Source organism: Armigeres subalbatus, chromosome 3 (genome assembly GCF_024139115.2).
Source record: "Armigeres subalbatus isolate Guangzhou_Male chromosome 3, GZ_Asu_2, whole genome shotgun sequence".
Taxonomy (NCBI): domain Eukaryota; kingdom Metazoa; phylum Arthropoda; class Insecta; order Diptera; family Culicidae; genus Armigeres; species Armigeres subalbatus.
This window is the reverse complement of record NC_085141.1, coordinates 165,123,394-165,147,074: the sequence shown is the minus strand read 5'-3', so window position 1 is coordinate 165,147,074 and position 23,681 is coordinate 165,123,394. Positions and strand designations below refer to the sequence as shown.

Sequence of the window (23,681 nt, the reverse complement as noted above, 5' to 3'; positions counted from 1 at the left end):
GCAGAATAAGCACAACTGCAACAAACGTTCATTAAAATAAATTCAAATTTTATATTGAAATCATGGCAATCTTCTATTGCAAACGATCAGCTCCTTGTACCCTTAGTTTTGATTAGGTTACGTTAAGTTTAAAGCATTGTTATTCCTGCTTCCTACATGGTTTAATTGGGTCCTAAAAAGAAGCATCGATATTCGATTTTTTTCATTCATATCGGTTCAAGTATTCTTGTCCGATGCACTATCGTTTGCAACCATAAGCGAGGTAGGGCTTTAGGATCCAATTTAACCAGAGGAAAAATCTTAACTTGGCCAAAGGCGCTTGATATGTATTATCAGTAACTGAAAATGTATCATAGCAAATAAGGATGATACTGTTAGGGCATCTTTAGTAATGTTACAGTTATAGTTACATTTATTTCCCGAGTTTTACATTTTATAACTGTCAAAGATATAAAACACGAAATGCATATTCAGTAGCAGTTATAAGCTCCACATGTTTTATACTGGAAAACGAAAAAATAATCTTCCGAGACCAATTCAAATGTCATACTGTTATGATGTCGATGAAATAGTATTTTTTGTAGCTGATGACGTCATCTTCTATTGTTTTGAACGAAATAAAACTCGAGTATAATCTGTTGCAAATTCGTGCAAAAATACAACTGAGCAGTATTCCAGTTATAAATTCCCCGACGAAACTGTTCGAATTTTTAAAACTATAACGTCTGTTGAAGATGGCATTTTTACAGTTTCAATTTCATTTCCTAACTCCCATACAGTTTATAACTCTACTAAAGATGCCCTAAAGATGCCCTTAAGAGAACACGGAATATCAAGTCTAAAGCTAAGTTTAGACAAGGCAAGTGAATCGAACAAGTTGCTTGAATTGAACCTCTGAACACCTTCATTTAACTCACTTGAACGAAAAGAAAGTTGAACAAGCTCAACTTTTGGCAAGCCAATTGAATTCAACTGGGTTGTTCAATTCCCTTGCGTTGTCCAAACTTAGCATAAGAGTTGAATGCATGTATTCCTAGATAATTTTCAAATTAAATCGAATACACAGATTAAATCGAATACACAGATAAAAACCCAGATTGATTCACCTAGCGGTAATGTAGCCCTAACATTTGAACCCATAGTCCGATCTGGTCAATTTTGAATAGGAAACAATGGGAAAAGATTCCGCGTCCAAGGCAATCTGTTGCGATCAAATCGGTTAAGGATAAATGCCAAAAAATTAACGAGAAAATTTCACGCGCCCGTTTGTGGTACGAAAAAATGTATTTTGGCCATAACTTCTGAGCCCATAATCCGATCCAGTTAATTTTCAATAGGAAACAATGGGACAGGATTCTGCGTCGAATGCAACTTGTGAGCAAATCGGTTAAAGATAAGTGTCTAAAAAATGAGTATACTTTGTATACGAGAAAGGCAAAAATAAAAAGAGAAAAAGATAATTCACAGCAGAGTTATAGTCATTTGAATTTTGATTAAATTTTGCCTGTCCCGATCATTCTGTCCAACCGCTGTATGTTCAACTTTCTTTTCTTCGTTCAAGTGAGTTGATTTAAGGCGTTTAAACTTTCGCTTAGGGCTCAATTCAAGCGACTTTTTCAATTCACTTGCCTTGCAAGCACATAGTACTTGCATTAAAATGAGTCAAATGACAATAACGACTAGGTACAACCAGAGTGTATGTAATTAAGATTGGCGACATGTGCCGCATTTGACAGGTGTCCTGCTCGTTTGGAACACGATTTTGTATGGAAATGACAGATGAATTTTGTTCCAATTCTGACAGTGTCGACACCCTTATGCTACGTTTTGACAGGGCAAGTGAATTGAAACAACTTTTCTTGAAACAACAATTAACTTGCCAAAAGATGAACATGTTCAACTTTCTTTTCGTTCAAGTGAATTGAATTAAGGTGTTTACACGTTCAATTCGCGTTCAATTCAAGCGACTTGCTCAATTCCTTGCTCAATTCAGTTGCCTTGTCTAAACGTAGCATCTATTACATAAAAGATATTTTAGTTACTAGATAAAGATTGTCGCTTCGGTTCCCTTTGTTCTGCTGTCCGAAACATGTGTGGTACATACCTGTCAAATCGTATGGATTTTCCTTCTTTGACATTTAGCTCCCCTATCCTCGCCAGCAAAAGATGTTCCGGACAGCGACGACAGCGACAATCTTTATCTAGTAACTAAAATATCTTTTTATTACATGCACTCTATGTGTACAACATTCTTTCAGTGTATCACCAACACATTCATAATATATCACAAATAAAAATAACATCGCTGCAGCGTGGTTTGTTGTTTATTGTTTATGTTTTGAATTTGAACCATTTAATAATTCCAATCACCAACTTGCTACTCGTTTAACAATGAATCTAAGCGATATCATACAACAATATTCTAATATAGCAATAAAGCTACCACCGGTTAATATAACATATATTAAAACATCATATTCCGACGATTATCAGGTATGTGCCAAGTCTATTAGAATACATAATTAGCTTAGAAAGCCTAATAAACCTGAGTCATATGATATGTGGTTGGGAATTTCAGGATTTACATAAAGTGAATGTAATACAGGACTCTAGATTTACTAGATTTACTCTAGAATGCTACTCGATTGATTGTTATCAAAGACAACGAAATAGGAATGCAATAATAAATTTACAAAACTACTGGCGATTGACCCTGTGAAATCAAAGGACATTACAATTTGTTTAAGTTTGATACTGAAGAGACACAATACAGGTACTTATTTAATTAAAGAAAAAGCTATAATTATTGAGATAAGTTTATTACTGGTATTACTTCTGCGTGAAGTTTAACAATTTACAATGATATGGAAATGCTAATATAATCTTCCAAACTTGGACGTACATGTTCATGATAGAATTAAAGGCGAAAGTCTAGATTTGATAGTTCCGTAAGAATACTACAGGCATGATGAATATTTTATAGAAGTGGATTTGAATATATTTGTGATGATAATTACCTGTGTTCAGAATAATAGCAGCGGAAGACGTTTTTCATACAAAATGGTCAACTTTGACAAGCTGTAACTTAGTACCCCGATGACCGATTGAGCTGAAATTTTGGCAGTGAATTACAAATATGTTGAAATTTACACATACTATGTATCAATTTTTTCGAGTGGCGCTTTCAAAAATTACGCACTAGGTCAAATTGGTCAAAATAATAGCAGTTTTTGTTTTCGAAATATCAATAAATTTATATGTTATAAATTTGAGCTCAGGTGCTATGAGACACTAAGTTTATAATTTAAAAAATACAATTTGTGGAATTTGACATTTGAATTGGCGAATATATCAAACTGGTGGGGATTCTCATCGATTTGTATTCGCCGAAAACAAATCGATAAGAATCCCCACCCGCAATTTCGCGGCGATTGATCCATTATAAACATCAATATATCAAACATAAAAACTGCTATTTTTTTTAACAATTTGACCTAGTGTGTAATTTTTGAAAGCGCCACTTGAAAAAAAAATGATACATAGTATGTGTAAATTTCAATATATTTGTAGTTCACTGCCAAAATTTCAGCTCAATCGGTCATCGGGGTACTAAGTTACAGCTTGTCAAAGTTGACCATTTTGTATGAAAAACTATTATTCTGAATTGGACATTAATTTACAATGTTATGAAAACTCATATGTGAATATGTACATTATGTGGAGGATAATGATTTGAAAAATGTATTGTAGGTAACCACTTTTCCTTCGGTGGGACTCGAACCCACGACCCTACAGTACGCTAGAATGGTGCTTTAACCAACTAAGCTACGACGGACCTCCGTCGGCCTTCGCAACCTAGCGGCTACTGAATGAGCTCGAGATTCCCAAATTGGACGAATAGTCAAATCACTCGCAATCCATTTGTCAAGCCAACACTTCCACATTTGTATTGTACACGTTCACATTAGAGGAGCGTGAGTATTTAGAATGTCTGGCGGCTACACACATTCTTCATCAGCAACTATACTGATCAAGTGAGGTTGCCAATCGGTCGTCAAGCTCAGATCCGACCGCATTGCGTAGGCAAGAGCACGCAACTCAGGTTCAGTTCAATCAAAGTTCAATCGAGCTAGGTTCAATCGTTCAATCGTTCAGTAGCCGCTAGGTTGCGAAGGCCGACGGAGGTCCTTCGTAGCTTAGTTGTTTAAAGCACCAGTCTAGCGTACTGTAGGGTCGTGGGTTCGAGTCCCACCGAAGGGAAAGTGGTTACCTACAATACATTTTTCAAATCATTATCTTCCACATAATGTACATATTCACATATGAGTTTTCATAACATTGTAAATTAATGTCCAAGTCGGGTAGTTTTATCCCCGGAATATAAGCTATTAACTTTGATTGAACTGTCGAAATGAATCAAAACAAACAGCAAAGAAAATGCGGGAGCAGTGCAAGGATCTTCCGCATGCGTTATGCTGCGTTATGACAGGGCAAGTGAATTGAACAACTCAGTTGAATTCGACTGACTTGCCAAAAGTTGAACATGTTCAACTTTCTTTTCGTTCAAGTGAATTAAATTAAGGTGTTCACACGTTCCGTTCGCGTTCGATTCAAGCGACTTGCTCAATTTACTTGCCTTGTCTAAACGTAGCATTACACTAATGCGAGCAGTTAACAAAAAATGTCAATTCAAAAGGCATTCCGTGTAGCTGTCTCACTCTTTATTCGACCGACAATTTCAACGTCGATTAGATGGTTCGTCGATTTCAAACTGTCGGGTCCAGTCTTGAATTCAACGTACAATATCTCAGCGTTCTATAAATAGGACAGTTCTTGTGAATGCTCAGCGGACCTCCAGGCGTTAATGGGTTTAATATCCTTCCTTTTCTGACATTGAATGTTTCAATACCTATCATTGTGGCCAATCAAATCATTATGATATCAGACGTCAACGTCCAGAGATTGGAAAAAAAACCTGAAAAATGCTAAAAATAGGTAAAATATGCGGAAATGTGCCGATCGAAAACTACTTCAAAGAGAATGTTCGAAGGACTTCCAAAAAATAATCCATAGAAAACGGTTGTGTTGTAGTCAACGATGTTATCGATCATTTAGTAATCTGCGTTCGATTATTTAGTAGTTTGTCAATAACTCATTCCATAAGCTAAATTTCAAAATGTGTTGTATGGTGGACTTCTAGTGCGAAGGTTTTTTTACAACTCTGCCTAACAGTTCGTTGTATGAATTTCACTAATAACGGGGCTATAGCTCCAGTAGCAGTAACTTATACTAAATTATTGCAATTTTATTATCATTTAGTATAAGTTACTGTTACTAGCGCTATAGCTCCGTTATAAGTTAAATTCGCCAAAATGATACCAAGCTTGCCGCCTCTTTCAACACGGGGTAATTGTTGATGTGTATTTTTCATGCACTATGGAACCAACAAGGTAAAAAATCAAATTCTACGAAATGCATTCCGTTCTCTCTAGCAACCTTATTCAATTACCAAGCACAGTTTTTGCTACTTATGCCACTTCTCAATTCCATATTGTTGAACAAATCTATGTTTATAATAGCATTCCAGATTTTGATTAGTAAAATATGTTAACTATGTACTATCAAAGAGAGGTAGTGTTCCGAAACAATTCACTACCGGGAATGCTAGTTAGCTTCCTCTACACAACCCGAATGAAACGACTAGGTGGGACATAGGCGAATGGTAGAAGAAATCATGAATATCCCTGAGCACAAATTATGGCCTTTTCTTTTTTAGCTCTTTGCTGCTGATGGCTGTGACAATTACTGTGGGTAATGGAAGGGACGGTCAGGGCAGCAGGGACTATGTCCAAGGGCTTGACGATCCCTCCCCAGGCCATCTGCGAGTTGTGGGGCTTGCCTAGGATGTGGTGGGGTTTGACAGTGGGCCCTGTTAAACCTCTATAAAAAGCTGCATGTATCCGCAAGTAGGCTCCACCAAAGCGACCGTGTGCCGCTCAAAGCGCACAAGCCCAAGTCCTGGTGTTAGGTGGGACGCTAAACAGCCCTGACACGACGGCCCTCCGACGAGACAGGAGGTTTGCGCAGGCCCAATAAGCCGCCTAGAAAACCAATCATTACGAACAATATAAGAGATAATGCGACTCGATATAATCGGCAAAAGACCTAGGCGACGAATACAGGATCACGATTGGAAGCTTGGAACATGGAATTGCAAGTCGCTAGGTTTCGCAGGTTGTCGTGGCGCTGCAGGAGATTTGCTGGACAGGACAGAAAGTGTGGAAAAGCGGGCATCGAGCGGCTACCTTCTACCAAAGCTGTGGCACCACCAACGAGCTGGGAACCGGCTTCATAGTGCTGGGTAAGATGCGCCAACGCGTGATTGAGTGGCAGCCAATCAACGCAAGGATGTGCAAGCTGAGGATTAAAGGCCGTTTCTTCAACTATAGCATCATCAACGTGCACTGCCCACACGAAGGGAGACCCGACGACGAGAAAGAAGCGTTCTACGCACAGCTGGAGCAGACATACGATGGATGCCCACTGCGGGACGTTAAAATCGTCATCGGTGACATGAACGCACAGGTAGGAAGGGAGGAAATGTTTAGACCGGTCATCGAACCGGATAGTCTGCACACCGTATCGAATGACAACGGCCAACGATGCATAAACTTCGCAGCCTCCCGCGGAATGGTAGTCCGAAGCACCTTCTTTCCCCGCAAAAATATTCACAAGGCCACATGGAGATCACCTAACCAAGAAACGGAAAACCAAATCGATCACGTTCTAATCGACGGTAAATTCTTCTCCGACATCACGAACGTCCGCACTTACCGCAGTGCGAATATTGAATCCGACCACTACCTCGTTGCAGTATGCCTGCGCTCAAAACTCTCAACGGTGTACAACACGCGTCGAAGTCGGACGCCGCGGCTTAACATTGGGCGGCTACAAGACGGTAGACTAGCCCAAGAATACGCGCAGCAGCTGGAAGTGGCACTTCCAACGGAAGAGCAGCTAGGCGCAGCATCTCTTGAAGATGGCTGGAGAGATATTCGATCCGCCATTGGTAGCACCGCAACCGCTGCACTTGGCACGGTGCCCCCGGATCAGAGAAACGACTGGTATGACGGCGAATGTGAGCAGTTAGTGGAAGAGAAGAATGCAGCATGGGCGAGATTGTTGCAACACCGCACGAGGGCGAACGAGGCACGATATAAACAGGCGCGGAACAGACAAAACTCGATTTTCCGGAGGAAAAAGCGCCAGCAGGAAGATCGAGACCGTGAAGAAGAAACGGAGCAACTGTACCGCGCTAATAACACACGAAAGTTCTATGAGAAGTTGAACCGTTCACGTAAGGGCCACGTGCCACAGCCCGATATGTGTAAGGACATAAACGGGAACCTTCTTACGAACGAGCGTGAGGTGATCCAAAGGTGGCGGCAGCACTACGAAGAACACCTGAATGGCGATGTGGCAGACGAAGATGGCGGTATGGTGATGGACCTGGGAGAACGCGCGCAGGACATAATTCTACCGGCTCCGGATCTCCAGGAAATCCAGGAGGAGATTGGCCGGCTCAAGAACAACAAAGCTCCTGGGGTTGACCAACTACCAGGAGAGCTATTTAAACACGGTGGTGAGGCACTGGCTAGAGCGCTGCACTGGGTCATTACCAAGATTTGGGAGGAGGAAGTTTTGCCGCAGGAGTGGATGGAAGGTGTCGTGTGTCCCATCTACAAAAAGGGCGATAAGCTGGATTGTAGCAACTACCGCGCAATCACATTGCTGAACGCCGCCTACAAGGTACTCTCCCAAATTTTATGCCGTCGACTAGCACCAACTGCAAGGGAGTTCGTGGGGCAGTACCAGGCGGGTTTTATGGGTGAACGCTCCACCACGGACCAGGTGTTTGCCATTCGCCAAGTACTGCAGAAATGCCGCGAATACAACGTGCCCACACATCATCTATTCATCGACTTCAAAGCCGCATATGATACAATCGATCAGGACCAGCTATGGCAGCTAATGCACGAACACGGTTTTCCGGATAAACTGACACGGTTGATCAAAGCGACGATGGATCGGGTGATGTGCGTAGTTCGAGTTTCAGGGGCATTCTCGAGTCCCTTCGAAACCCGCAGAGGGTTACGGCAAGGTGATGGTCTTTCGTGTTTGCTATTCAACATCGCTTTGGAAGGTGTAATACGAAGAGCAGGGATTAACACGAGTGGTACAATTTTCAATAAGTCCGTCCAGCTATTTGGTTTCGCCGACGACATAGATATTATGGCACGTAACTTTGAGAAGATGGAGGAAGCCTACATTAGACTGAAGAGTGAAGCTAAGCGGATCGGACTAGTCATCAACACGTCGAAGACGAAGTACATGATAGGAAGAGGTTCAAGAGAAGACAATGTGAGCCACCCACCGCGAGTTTGCATCGGTGGTGACGAAATCGAGGTGGTAGAAGAATTTGTGTACTTGGGCTCACTGGTGACTGCCGAAAATGATACCAGCAGAGAAATTCGGAGACGCATAGTGGCTGGAAACCGTACGTACTTTGGACTCCGCAAGACGCTCCGATCGAATAGAGTTCGCCGGCGTACCAAACTGACAATCTACAAAACGCTAATTAGACCGGTAGTCCTCTACGGACACGAGACCTGGACGATGCTCGTGGAGGACCAACGCGCACTTGGAGTTTTCGAAAGGAAAGTGCTGCGTACCATCTATGGTGGGGTGCAGATGGCGGACGGTACGTGGAGGAGGCGAATGAACCACGAATTGCATCAGCTGTTGGGAGAACCATCCATCGTTCACACCGCGAAAATCGGACGACTGCGATGGGCCGGGCACGTAGCCAGAATGTCGGACAGTAACCCGGTGAAAATGGTTCTCGACAACGATCCGACGGGCACAAGAAGGCGAGGTGCGCAGCGGGCAAGGTGGATCGATCAGGTGGAAGATGACTTGCGGACCCTCCGTAGACTGCGTGGTTGGCGACGTGTAGCCATGGACCGAGCCGAATGGAGAAGACTCTTATATACCGCACAGGCCACTTCGGCCTTAGTCTGAATAAATAATAATAATAATGGAAGGGACGGTACAGATTCAAAAGAATTACAATAATGAAAATACAGTCAAAGGTGGTAGCTGCTGTTACCAACGAAACATCTCATCACAAAACAAACCATGCGCTCCTTGATGGCAGCAAAATCGCTTACGTTAGTGTGAGAAACATCGCTTATGGAATTGAAACCAGATTGGTGAGGAGGATCTGTTGTTTATGTTTATGGTGGGTGTTGGCGCCTAAATTTTTGACAGGTTCTTGACGAGAGAAACTTTGCGATGCCAGCGCCGCCACGAGATTGCCAGTTGTGTTGCGTTCCAAAACGGCCGTTAAATTCCTTACACACGATTGAGAACGGACTTGTATGTCTGTTCTCTGTGGTTGTACGAGAAAGGCAAAAAAGCGAACCAAAGAGTTTAACCTTCAATATAGTTGATGGAGATTATACTAGTGAGCAAAAGTCAGCACAGTGATGATTCAAGTTTTAGTTGATACAGGCAGCGCCTTATATTTTTGACGACACAACCTGGCAGTACATGAAGCATGGCCCTATGCAAAAACCGCTTGGACACGTGTATTCGAGACTTCCATGCCAGTTGAATACACGGCGAGAAGGCGTGGAGTACTGAGGATTGGACTAGCAACACAAAGGGAACTATTCTGTTAGATCAATAAATTGCTCTCTATGAAAACAATAGAAGCAGTTGCAGGACTAGTAAAATGGGTAATTGCATTATTGACTATTGTAAAGGAAAGCGGGGACCTATACTGCCGTGAATCGCATATTTGTCCTATATGAATAGGAAACCCAGCAAAGATGGGACAGATATGCGATTCACGGCAGTATTCGTCTATGTGTGGATATGCGTCGTGTAAATCAAGCAGTCTAGAGCGAATACCATATGATGTTGACCTTTTCAAGTCCAGTCCAGATACATTTCATCGCATAGGCTAAGAATTTCTATAAATATTTATTTTATGTTTCTTAGATTTTATATTGGATGTATCACGGTGTCTTTGTACAAAGAGACTTATTTTCAAAAAATCAGTATCTCTAAAACATTTATTAATACGATCGAATTCCGTTTCACAATCGATTCACCTCGGCTGTCGTGGCTAGAGATTGCTACATTCTCGCTACGTTCGGGTATTTGATCTGCCACCGGAGATAACAGACAACGAACTGACAGTGGTTCTCAACCATTTCGGATAAGTTCAATGTACAATTCGTGAAAAGTTTCCTCCTAACCTGGGTTTGGACCATATCTACACTGGGGTTGTTAGGGGTGTGTATATGGAAATGGAGAAGGAAATTCCTCCGACAATTGAAGTCTACTTCCGAAAAGTAAAAGTGTGTCATAACGGTTTGAGGAACACGTGCTTTCTATGTCAATCTACAGGACATCGTCAAAACACTTGCCCATCCAGGAAAAATCGGAACCCACAACACGGATTCATCATTCCACCAGAGAAAACGTCGGAAATTGTAAAAGAAGCGAAAGTAACGGAAGTAACGGGAGACCTAGAGAACTAGAGAAAGTAGCTATTGAAGACCATCAAGAAGAAGAAGAAGGAGAAAGTCAGATGCAGAAAGTAAAAGAGAAGCAGAGACCGGATATTGAAGACGAGTACACCCGATTCTGTTTTTACACAGATTTTTTTTACACGGTCGTGTAAAAAAAATCCAATACAAAATGTTTGCAAAGTTGCTCCATTTTGCATGATTCGTCGAGAAATCATAAAACTTTTTACACGGATTTTCAAATTTTGAACTGAAAACTTTTTTTACACGGAACGCATCCCCCGTGTAAAAAAAGAATCGTGTGTATATTGAAAGGACGTTCGGGATTGCAAACTGTTCGCAGTTGGTCAACGACTTCAAGGTGGTCATGAAGGAAAAAACACGGAAGCTAGAGGCGAGCCAGCGTCGGGAACAATTCGCTTCATCTGGATCCACTGAGCGTGTCCCTCCGAGAAAGAGCTCTCGAAAGACCACAAAATGATTGACAAGATGTTTTCTCCTGAATGTAAAAATAATCACTTTGTATTATTCAAATTGTATTTGGCTCCGACTGAGCCTTAATAAATAAACAAATAGTAAAACACCCACTACACGAAAGTATAGGGTTTCCTCTTTCAAGTAGGTGCATTTTTAAATTGTTATATCGGGGGTTATTTTTCCATACATTTTTGGGGGGGTTAAATAGGCTATCATTTAAGATTTCTATGGAGTTTGCACCAAAAATAGTAAAACAAATAAATATTGTTCTAGTTAGAACATTTTAGTTTACCCACTATATGAAAGAGGAGAGTATATACTTTCGCGTGGTAGGTGTTTCCGAGATATAGAGACACCGTGGTATAGTTCGACCTTTAGTTTGATTGTTTTAGAATCTAGAATTTGACTAGAAAAATAACAATGTTCATTTACTATAAAGGCCTGTTCCGATACAATGTCTAATGCTTGGCATTTCTTGCGCTCCAGAAATGTCCCAGAAAACATTGGAGTCTATTTTTGCAGAATGCGAACACGTTGTTAATTACTTCAACGATATATTTATCCATAAATCAGAAGAATCGTTAAGAATCTACTTGAAGTACTGAAAACACGGGAAATTTTATATATGACAGGCCCCAACTCCTTCCCATAAGCGCCTGAAAGCTGGCAGTGGTAGAAAGGAAACCAGCCACTTTTTATGATATATTCATATATTAATGTACTTTTACCTTTCTAGGAGATTCCGAGTGAACCTAAGCATTCGCAAATCAACTGCTGTCAACCTTTCGAAGCGACGGGCGTGTTCGAGTATGCAATAAATAGCTACAAAATCATTGCCCAAGGTGAAGATATTAAAACCGTGTACGACTTAACACTCACAACCGAATCCAGAACTGATCATGCATACCATCCTGGCGACACAGTGGGAATATTGACAAAGAATTTCGACAATGATGTGAGCAATTTATTGAATCATTTGGAATTGGAATCCTTTGCTGATCGCACCATCCGAATTGAAATTGACCCTTCCACCAAAAAGAAAGCAGCAAAACTTCCGTCGTACGTACCATCGACTGTACAGATCGTAAAGCTTTTCACGGAATGTCTTGATCTGAAAGCAATTCCCAAAAAGGTAAGTTTTGAGGTCTAGAATCGTTCTAAAACAATCTTGGTACTTGGTAGACCGTGTGACTCGCTCCCCTTTGATTCACTGGATTTTGTAATGTCCCAACAGTCACCTAGTAAAAGAATTGAAGTCTACAGATGATCCTGTCGAGAGCTGCACATCTCTCTAATGAAGAAAAAAAGAATTGAAGCACATACAAAGTTAACATTTCACTCTTTTCAGTTATTCATTCGAGCTCTGCTAGATCACACAACAGATGAAATAGAACAGAAATTCTTATCGTTGTTATGCAGCAAAGAAGGACGGGTCTACGATGACATTATCCTGGAGCCAAGGTTGAGTTTCATCGCATTACTAAAGAGTATTCCAAACTGTAAACCACCCATATCGATCCTAATAGAGCATCTACCACGTTTAATGCCACGCCCATATTCCATTGCTAACTACCACGATGGAACAGGACAGCAATCGCACAAGCTAAGAATAATTTTCTCACTGAATGAAGATCGCCCAGGGTTGACAACTACAATGCTGAGAAAATGTTGCCTCGATAGACATTCCATATTTCTATACTTTAGAAAATCGACGCGATTCGTCTACGTGGACGATGATATTCAAAACGAAGTTGTCATGGTAGGAGTAGGCACGGGAATTGCACCGTACTTAAGTTTTCTCGAGAAACGGTCCCTGGCATTGAAGCGAAATGCGCTGAACAACGCATGGCTCATCGCTGGATTCCGGTACGAGAAGTCCAGTTACATTTGCCGCGACGAACTTGAACAATACGGTAAGGAAAGGATTCTGAGTAATCGCACGGTGGCATTTTCGAGGGATCCTGGAGCACAGTTTCGCTACGTTCAAGACTTGATGGAAGCAAATAAAGAAGCATTGGTAAAGTTGCTTTGTAGTGCCGACAGTAAGTTCTACGTTTGCGGCGATGGCAAAATGATGTTGCCTCAAGTCGGACGTAAATTATCCGAGATAGTCAGTTCTGTTCAAGGTATCACGCAGGAGGAATCCGATTCCATCATTACTGAACTTAAAAAGTCGAACAGATACATTGAAGACATTTGGCTTTGAGTCTTCTTACTGTGAAATAAAAATCAACCATGTTAAAAATCTGCTATACGGCACTATACGGTAACTAATATCACATTGCCACGATGTTGGATGGATACCTTTGCAAAGACTTATTTTTTAAAAGCTTGTTTAGTTTATTATTAAAATTTCTTATACTTTTTTGACAAAATAGAGCCTTAAGGATATGCGTATGAAAAAAAAAACAGGGAAAAGTGGGGCAAAACAGTCAACATTGATTATGACCTAAATGAATATTATATTTACATTATCATTACGAACAACAATTTGTACAGCAGTTATGAAACTCATAAATGAAGTTTATTTATTTATTGTTTATATCAACAGACATCCTACAGATGATTATACATAAAGCTACTCTAACTAATACTTAAGCGTACGGGCTTTTAATGGTTGAAATCGGTTTCCAAATAAACAGAAAGTAGAACTATGTGCGAAGAGCAAACAAATTGGAAAACCGTCGTCTTAGATTAGGGCGACTAACACTAAAGTCGACCGCTGAAGCCACCCTGTTGAATATCTTTTGCAATCCAGTAAGGGTTCTTTCTAAAATTACGTAACGCTAAATTATGTGATTTTGGACCCCCACCCTCCCCCTCGTAACACTTTTTGTATGGAAGGTTTAATATTTTTGTATGGATCGTAACGCTCGGCCTGAAATCATTGGGTAAACTAAGCGACCTTGTAGAGCGTCGGCAATAAACAAATGCCTCGCCGTGTTCCTATGCACGTACAGAGACTCTTAGAAAAAATAGTTGGCAACAATCGTGACTCGGCAGCTGAACAGGGTTTCTCCATGGTAACTTGCGTAGAACGAAGCGCAAATACCTGCGTTGTGCCGTGTCGACTCGATGTATTCAAGGCTATTGTTGTAGTTTGGGCTCCATACTTCAGAACAATATTCTAAGATGGAGCGCGATGCAGAGCAACATCCCACTTTTAGGTAGTAGGAAAGACGGCTTTGGCAGGTTTTGTTCTATTATTAGCAGGGGGGTTTTTGTCGACCAAGTTTTATGAAATCTGGCGACAATATTCTTTGATATGCAAAGAAGGTTTAGGCCAAATTTGAGCATAATCAGTAATAAAAAACCCCCCCTGACAATAATAGAACATAACCTGCCAAAGCCGTCATTCCCCCTAGTAGATGTCGGTGAAATTTTTGGCGATTCTGAAGATGCATCCAAGAGATCGAGAAGCTTTAGCCAGAACATACGATGCTTACTAGAGTGGGGCGTCATGGTAATTTTTTTTCAGATCAATGGTTTTTCGAAGCCATTCTGGGTCCTGAACAACTGTGTAGAATTTGGGACCGATTGGTTGCTTCCTCGCTTTCCGCATCGCGTTTGAAGTTTGTATGGAAATTAGTATGGGAGAACGTATATTTTTGCATTTCTACTACTAGAGGTTTCAGTTCATCGTAAACCAAGTGGCACATTGCGTTAAAGTATAACCCAAAGGATGCCGAAAAACTTTGCTGAAGAAGGCACGTTGCTAGAACGTCCACGAAAAAAGTTATAACGTTTCGAAGATTAAGTGGTCTGGGTTCAGCCAAACCGCACCAAGCGGCTTTTCGACTGACTTGTGATATTTTGTTCGTACAAGGACAACGGAAATAGTTTTATATCAATTTTTGTATACATTTGCAGTAGAATATCCTCAGTTATGGGGTTGAGGGATGTTCGATGCGATTTGCGATCAATTAAATCTGCTAAACGAAAGTTTGAGCAGAAAAATCGTTAATTTTTCGATGGCGCTTGGTGTGATTTGGCTGAACCCCGACCAATAAGTGTTCAAACCATATGCAAAAAATCGTTTATTCTGCCAGCATTGCCGAACTACGTAGACCAATAATTTAACTGAGTGTTATTTCAAAATAATTGAACTTATAGGGCTTTAGAGCTCATGAGAGCTATCCGGAATCATTTCACAAAGAAAAAAATCCGATAAGAAGGAAGATGGGCTTTGCTCTTCGATATTCATAGGTCGTCCGGTAGTGCTGACAGAAACATTGATTTCTTGCATATGGTTCGAACAATCAATTTTCATTGGCACCTATGAGAGGTCGTAGAGTTCTCTGCATATTTCTTAAGTAGGTGTCCAACTAACCATCCTTCCCCTTCCTCAGCATTCGCAAGGACGTGGCCAGGACAGATCTCGACTATTGGAGAGTGCATTGCTTTCATCTAAGAGATAGTGATTAGTCCCAAATCAATATCTGCGGTAACGGATGAAAGTGATGCTACTTTCATACAATAGTCTTGGCTTGTACCACCTACGAATTTGTTCGAATTGCTCAATGCTAATGCTAATGCTAACAATCAATTTTCGAAACGTAATAACATTTTTTGTAGACCTTCCAGCTACGTACCTTCTTCGTCAAAGTCTTTCGGCATCTTCCAGACTATATGCTAACGTATTGAGTCACGTGATTGATGATAAATTGAAGCCGCTAAGAGCAAAAATGTTCAAAAGTTCGTTTTCCCATACTAATCTCCATGTAAATTTAAAACGCATGCGGCATGCGAGGTCGCAAGCAATCGAGCCCATATTTTGCACAGTGGATTGGGGTCCCAAAACAATTCAGAAAAATCTTGATCTCACTTGATCGGACGAAGTCTGAGTTTTTACATACAACTGCGCCCCACTCTAATGCTCACTTACTTATGGGTTCTTATACACCTCCGGTGCTGCAAAGGGCCGACTTGAAAGATCTCCATCCTGAGCGATGACCAGCTATCGTTTTAACATGTTGCCAGGTTAGATTTCGGTCGGCTTCTTTTATTTCTTAACTGAGGCTTCGCCGCCATGAGCCTCTGCATGGATCTGCCTCTGCTGCGATGTCCCGCTGGGTTCCAGTCTAATGCTTGTTTACAGGTTTCGTTTCCACCCCTACATAGAGTGTGGCCGACCCAGCCCTACTTCCAATCCCTAATTTCTGTTGCTATCGGCCTCTGGTGACAACGACGATGGAGCATCTGTTAATGAACACCTGCAGCCGTTGAGTGTTCTCCACTGATACACACCATGTTTCGCTAGCGTATAACAGCACAGATTTCACGTTAGAGTTGAAAATTCGTATTTTGGTGCGGCAGATAAGCCTGTTTTCCCAGATATTTCTTAAATTCGTAAAGGCAGCCTTTGCTTTCTTGATGCGTGTCTTGCGCCTATGTCGATCTTGGAACCGCCATTTGACGCCACTTGGCTACCAAAGCTTATTGGAAGCTTTCAACATTCTCTACTGATTGCCCGGCTACTGTGAAACTGGAAGGGGTCACCGTGTTTACATTCAACAATTTGGTTTTGTTCTCGTTGATGACTAAACCTGCAGAAGTACGCCTCGGCAAGGTCATTGAGTTTGCTCTGCATATCAGAGCGCCGTTGAGCGAGAAGTGCAACGTCATCAGCCAATTCGAAGTAGTTTAGGTGCTCCATGGTTATAGACTGCCATAGCAGCCTGCGGTTTGGTTCACGGTCAATCGCACGTTCCAGAATCTCGTCGATAAGAATGAGGAACAGTAACGGTGATAGAACACATATTTGCCTCACACCAGCTACGACCCGGATAGGGTCGGACAAGACCCCATTGTGCAGCACTCTACACGAGAAGGCATCGTAATGTTTCTCGATGAGGCCGATGATTTTCCCAGGAACCCCTTTACGTATAAGGGTGCCCCACATATTCTCGTGATAGAGACGGCTGTAGTCAATGTATACCAAGTAACAACATACGATACATGCAGTTTAAATGTAAGTTGACTAACCAAGATCACTCTCAACCTCCTTAACATGGTCCACATGTAAATCACATCAGTCTGCACACGTTGTACCCTACTATTGGTTATATAGGAGGTCAGGCAGACCAAATTAGTAGCTCTCTGTCGATCGTCCAGACGTGAAGCCTTGTTGGTCGTTACTGAGAAACGGCTGGCAATGGGCCTCAAGCGGTTCCAAAATAACTATCTCCAGCAGAAAAACCGAGGGAAATCCGTCGGGTCCCAGAGAGAAGCTACATTTAAGCCGAGAAGAAGCGCTGATAACCATCGTTGCAACAATGTCGATAGCGCCAAGAGTTTGGTTGACAGACGGAGCAGTGCTCACAGCGCTCTCGATTTCCACGGCTGTTAACCCTCATTTGAGAACATACTCGAAAACTTCTCGGAAAAGAACGATCAAATGTTCTTGCTCGTAGATTCCGTGTTGTCATTGAGCGTCATGGAGGAGGGCAATCCAGATTCCTTGCGTTTCTCGTTTAAATATTGCCAGAAGCGTTTAGAATGCCACTGGAGGTTGCGTTGAATTTAAGCTGATTTCATTTTCATTTATTTAGTCTACATCTAAACAGATAACACTGAAACAACAATTTGACGCCACATTACACGGTTCGAGGCCGCATCTCTCCATCCTCGAATACGCCCCACGCTCGCCAAGTCCTGCCCATCGTACCCTTCCGGCTTTAGCTACCTTCTGGATACTGGGTTCGCCCTAGAGTTGGGCGGGCTCTTGGTTCATTTTTTGCCGCCACACACCGCCTTCTTGCACACCGCCAAAGATGGTCCTAAGCACCCGTCTCTCGAATACTCCGAGTGCTTGCAAGTTCTCCTCGAGCATTGTCCATGTTTCATGTCCGTAGAGGACAACCGGTCTTATAAGCGTCTTGTACATGACACATTTGGTGCGGTGGCGAATCTTTTTCGACCGCAGTTTCTTCTGGAGCCCGTAGTAGGCCCGACTTCCACAGATGATGCGCCTTCGTATTTCACGACTAACATTGTTATCAGCCGTTAGCAAGGATACGAGGTAGACGAATTCCTCGATCACCTCGATGGTATCCCCGTCTATCGTAACACTGCTTCCGAGGCGGGCCCTGTCGCGCTCGGTTTCGCCCACAAGCATGTACTTTGTCTTTGACGCATTCACCACCAGTCCAGCTTTTGTTGCTTCACGTTTCAGGTGGGTGTACAGTTCTGCCACCTTTGCAAATGTTCGGCCGACAATGTCCATGTCATCCGCGAAGCAAATAAATTGACTGGATCTGTTGAAAATCGTACCCCGGCTGTTACACCCGGCTCTCCGCATGACACCTTCTAGCGCAATGTTGAACAACAAGCACGAAAGTCCATCACCTTGTCTTAGTCCCCGGTGCGATTCGAACGAACTGGAGTGTTCGCCAGAAATCTTGAGACAGTTTTGCACACCATCCATCGTTGCTTTGATCAGTCTGGTAAGCTTCCCAGGGAAGCTGTTCTTGTCCATTATTTTCCATAGCTCTACGCGGTCTATACTGTCGTATTCCGCCTTGAAATCAACGAACAGATGGTGCGTTGGGACCTGGTATTCACGGCATTTTTGAAGGATTTGCCGTACAGTAAAGATCTGGTCCGTTGTCAAGCGGCCGTCAACGAAGCCGGCTTGATAACTTCCCACGAACTCATTCACTTATGGTGAATGACTAATGGACGTTGTTCTCCGCTGCGTCGTTAATGGCTGCTTTAACTGTATTCCAGCAGTCCTCAAGAGGGGCACCATCGAGCTCACCCTCTTCCGGCAACGCTGCATCGAGATGCTGCGCATATGCAGTGGCGACATCAGGCTGCTTTAATCGCTCTAGGTCGTACCGTGGCGGTCGTCGGTACCGAACATTGTTGATGACGGATAGTTTTGGGCGCAGTTTAACCATCACCAGATAGTGGTCAGAGTCGATGTTAGCGCCACGATATGTCCTGACGTCGATAATGTCGGAGAAGTGCCGTCACGTGGTCGATTTGTGATTCTGTCTGCAGTGGTGATCTCCAGGTGTACCGATACGGGAGGCTGTGTTGGAAGTAGGTGCTTCGAATGGCCATATTCTTGGAGACGGCGAAATCAATTAGTCGTAGGCCGTTTTCGTTCGTCAGCCGGTAGCCGCTGAACTTCCCAATAGTCGGTCTAAACTCCTCCTCTTGGCCAACCTGAGCGTTCAAATCTCCTATGATGATTTTGACGTCGTGGCTTGGGCAGCTGTCGTACTCACGTTCCAGCTGCGCGTAGAATGCGTCCTTATCATCATCAGTGCTTCCGGAGTGTGGGCTATGGACGTTGATTATGCTGAATGTTGAAGAAACGGCCTTTGATCCTCAACCTGCACATTCTTTCATTAATCGGCCACCACCCGATCACGCGCCTTTGCATATTGCCCATCACTATGAAAGCTGTTCCCAGCTCGTGTATGTTGCCGCAGCTCTGGTAGAGGTAGGATTACCTCTAAACGTTCGCACCATTGATCCCTTACAACAAACCTCCTGCAGCGCTACGTTGCCGAATCCACGGTCCTTGAGCACATCGGCGAGTATGCGTGTGCTCCCGATGAAGTTGAGAGATTTACAGTTCCACGAACCGAGTTTCCAATCGCTAGTCCCTTTTCGTCGCAGTGGTCTTCGCCGATAGTTCCGGTCCGTACTCTCTTGTTGATTGTTCGTTGCTCATATTTTTTTAAAGGCTGACTTGCACGGCCTGACACCAAACCCCCTAAATTTCCGGAGGACCATTCCTCCTTATTCCCGGTGGACCATGGTGCACAGTTTCACTTAGAGTCCCTCGCTGGCACTCGGACGATGATCAGCCGCCCCTAACATGGAGAACAGACGCTGTTGTAAGCCGATCCTGACATGGAGAACAGACGCTCAGTAACCCCCCTTTCCCTGTCAGCATACGACCATAGTTCCCACCGGGGTTGGTTACCCGATCTTCCCCCGAGCAGCACAAGTCAGACAAAAATGGTTGCAGCAACTTCAATGTGACTGAATCTGGTCACATAGCAGTTCCAGTCACCTAGGTGCAACATTTGTGCTGCTAGGGCCCTAAGGTTGCTCGTATCCCGGCCAGCACCACGGGGAGGTATGGACAGGAGTTGCTGAGTAAGAGGCTAAGGACCGCGAGATGGGGTCTATTTTATTCCTTCAGGTACGCGAAGTACCAATAGTACGCTTTACCCAGCATGTTCCGTACCTAAGCTGATATCGAGAGTAACACTCCTTACTAGCTCGCTTGTACTCGTAATTGAGCTAACATAATAGTGCTGTCCAATAACATAATAGTGCTGTCCAAGTTCTTCCCATCCCTCTCAAGTCCATTTGTTGACAAAAAAGAACGAGCAGGACGGGAACTCATTGGACAGCATTAATGATTGCGAAGTGAGAGTGAGCGATGTTTGGTAAACTGCCGCAATGCAGCTCTTTTAGTAGTTTTCAATCGTCGCAGCGAGCTAGAGTACCAAGGAGGACTAACTTTCTTACGACAGACTTTCTTTGGAACGTGTTGATCAATGACATACGCCAAGACGTTGGAAAAAGTTTGCGCTGTCATATTCACATCTTCTAGGTCCAAAATGCTACGCCAATCGACGGAAGACAGTAGATGATTTTACTAGTGGTGCGGGTGTAATCAATGAAGATGTAGCTGTGCTATGATCACTAATGTAACAAGGGTCCAGGCGACGATTATTCTCGTTGGCGATGGAATTAACTTGAATTAATTCTGCTGAACTAGAACTGTCGAGTGGCTTTACCGCTCCGGTGTGTAAAGAAGAATGATCGTTGTCGTTGTCGGATAAAGATAGATGTTGGGTGAAGTTATCCACGTTATGCTTAGTAGATTAAAATCCCCCAGAGCTATGATTCCATCAAGAGCAGTTGCTACTTCTATATAGAAAAGCGAACTACAGTGAGCCACTAAGTTTCGGTCACTAAGTTCGATCGTTGTCCAAACCTGAGGCCTTATTGCACATCTCCTTCGTATGATAGCTTGCATGGTTTGCTCGATGTGAGTCGAGGTGCCCCTGTTCGAGGCAGTCACACGAAGAGTTTACGACAGCTTTTGATTTGAGACTGGAATTCACGGCAACCAGTACACCGCCTCCTATGGTTTTACGACTGTTGTTGGAATTTAAATCACATCGAAAAACCTCGTAAAGCTATCAGTACACTGTTTGTCATAATGACAAATATTTGTCAAGTCAGCCTGATATCCATGTCGATTTCTAATCGGTTTGAAAGATGTCCGGATCAACTTGACAAATATTTGTCATTATGACAAACAGTAGACTGCGGGCTTAAGCAGGACTAAAAAGCGTGTCATCGATCAGCCAAGTCTCAACGAGAACGATGATATAGGAGCACTGATCAGACACTGCAAGGCGGTAATCCTCGACCGTGCAATAATGCCATCCAGATTTTCGTAGTAAAGCAGCAGTCGTTTATGTAGCTTCTGGAGCGGATGTGTGGAACTGCAAGCAGCGAGCTAATCAATACGGGAATAATGCGAAATATTGGATTTTGGAAGAACTCCCCACCGACACCATACTATACTCAGGACCAGGACGTTGACGGGAAGGGCTCGACTGCGATGGGTGGCTTAGAGGCTTCCATAGAGCTTAAGGTAAGTGTGCGGTCCCGGTGACTCAATGCTAAAAGTACGGTTTGATTTGTCCAAAGAAAGTTTACTGGAAGTCGTAGATATTTCAAAACACGAAATGTTCAAGAAAGAACTGTACTTGCCCGAATTTGGATTTTAGAAGACCTCTTCACCGACCTCAAATACAGAACTGGAACGGCTGCTGGTCGTCGGCTGGAACGACTCATGCGTCCCATTTTCCAACGATGGTTTATTGAAGTGGAATGAAACGGCGGCTCGATGACTATTTGGTTACGGATGGTTTGGTTGGAAGTCGTAGATACTTCAGGACACGACGAGGACGACGACACTATTTTGCATTATCCCGAGCTTTTGCGCAATTAAAAAGAAAGAATAGTCTCCCCTTTTGCATTGCACCGAGCAAACGCGTGATTTTAAAGAAAGGCCACATCAGTGTTTCGCCTTATCTCGAGCAACCTTATACAAGAAAAATGATACGAACAAAAATTCAATAAAATAGAATTGCTTTTACTTTCACTTTTTGGGGAATAATACGTTCTGCTGAATGGTCGCTTCTGAATTAGTAAATATATTCTGGGAAAAAGATTCTAATGGTACGGTTTTCAACAGACAGTTTTCTGGGAAATTGTAAAGAACCTGGAGACTTGGGGAGTGAAAGGGGAGTTTACGAAATGGTTATATGCTTCATGTTTTGTTTTCAAGAGCATGGTGTCTGTGGAGCACCATCAAATTTTGCACGTTCTAACATTCATCGAATTGTTTCAACAACAAAAAGGAATATTCGACACATCTTTATGATTCCATTAGAAAGCCGCATGCAGCCCGCGGGCCCACTTTGGGGATCACTGATTTAAAACAATAGTGATGGTTTTGAACGTGAAAAATTAATATTAGGCAAATTTAGATGTTGTCGTAGAGCCAGGGGCTAGATTATGAATATGACATTTTTGAGCGAGACAACATTTGTACATGATCATTAAAAACGCAAAAAAATGTATCATCTAAATAGATTCAGTGTATTTTTGATTTCATTTTAGGTTCTTGCTCGTCTATCCCCGAGGGATTAGCCATATCGCATCATTTTTAAAACCCGTTTATAAGGTATTGAAATTTACTGCCGTTCTACGCATAACTGTCCCATGTATACAGGAAATCCCAGCAAACATGGGACAAATATGTGTATGACGGCAGTTTTACATAATCAGTGTTTATTGATACTAATGTCAAAGTCACGGCATTGTAAGTGTTTCAGGGGTAAATCAACAGAATTCGGAGAAATTCCACAGGGTTTCCGCTTAGGGTGGCCAGTTGCCCAACTTTCCGATACCTACTTTTTATTAACCTATGAACAACATATCAGCTTTTCAGTATGCAATCAGTCATAACCGACTCATAAGGTTTCTTAATGAATTGCATTAGTTTTTTCGAATGGATTTTTGCCAGAACTTCTAGGGTCTTTTACTTTACGTATAATGGGCAGGGTTTGAATCCGAAGGAGAATGAGAAAATCTCTCACTATTCTAGACCAACATGTGAAAAGGGCGTAACAGCCAAAATTTATTCCTTCTGATTCTTCGTCCACATACATAGCTATATATGTAGACGAAGAATCAGAAGGAATAAATTTTGTCTGTTACGCCCTTTTCACATGTTGGTCTAGTATTCAACTTGTTTCACACAGCTGAGCGAAAAATATATGGTCCCCAACATAAAATGAGCGAGAACAACGGGTTTTATCAATCCCCCTCGGTGGGGGCCGCCTATCCGAATCAGTTTTTTTGTCAACTTAATACAAGTGCGATAGTTTTGTTTTCATGGCTTGTAATGATTCGAAGAGGTTTTTGCCTCTCTTTTATCGTTGTTCGTTATCTATTGAGAGCGATTTCTGCGAACCCTGATAATAGGGCATTCAGACCACGTATTTAATATTAGCGATCTCATACGGCTTTCTCGTATACATATGCAAAGGTAAA

At 42.6% G+C, this 23,681-nt stretch overlaps 1 protein-coding gene across 1 annotated transcript; it reads left to right on the top strand.

Annotated features, from left to right (window-relative positions):
• The first annotated feature begins 2,309 nt into the window (after positions 1-2,309).
• On the top strand, positions 2,310-13,323 carry LOC134226501 (methionine synthase reductase-like). Its single transcript, XM_062707314.1, has 3 exons — positions 2,310-2,493; positions 11,812-12,207; positions 12,424-13,323. The coding sequence occupies exons 1-3, from the start codon at positions 2,392-2,394 to the stop codon at positions 13,279-13,281; spliced, it is 1,356 nt and encodes a 451-aa protein (XP_062563298.1). The 5' UTR covers positions 2,310-2,391; the 3' UTR covers positions 13,282-13,323.
• The last annotated feature ends 10,358 nt before the right edge of the window (positions 13,324-23,681 follow it).

Bases quoted from the DNA above. Each gene is read 5' to 3' on its own strand.
- LOC134226501 (XM_062707314.1), top strand. From the start codon at position 2,392: ATGAATCTAAGCGATATCATACAACAATATTCTAATATAGCAATAAAG. The intron at 2,494-11,811 runs GTATGTGCCAAG...TTACCTTTCTAG, and splicing joins CATATTCCGACGATTATCAG to GAGATTCCGAGTGAACCTAA. The intron at 12,208-12,423 runs GTAAGTTTTGAG...CACTCTTTTCAG, and splicing joins TGAAAGCAATTCCCAAAAAG to TTATTCATTCGAGCTCTGCT.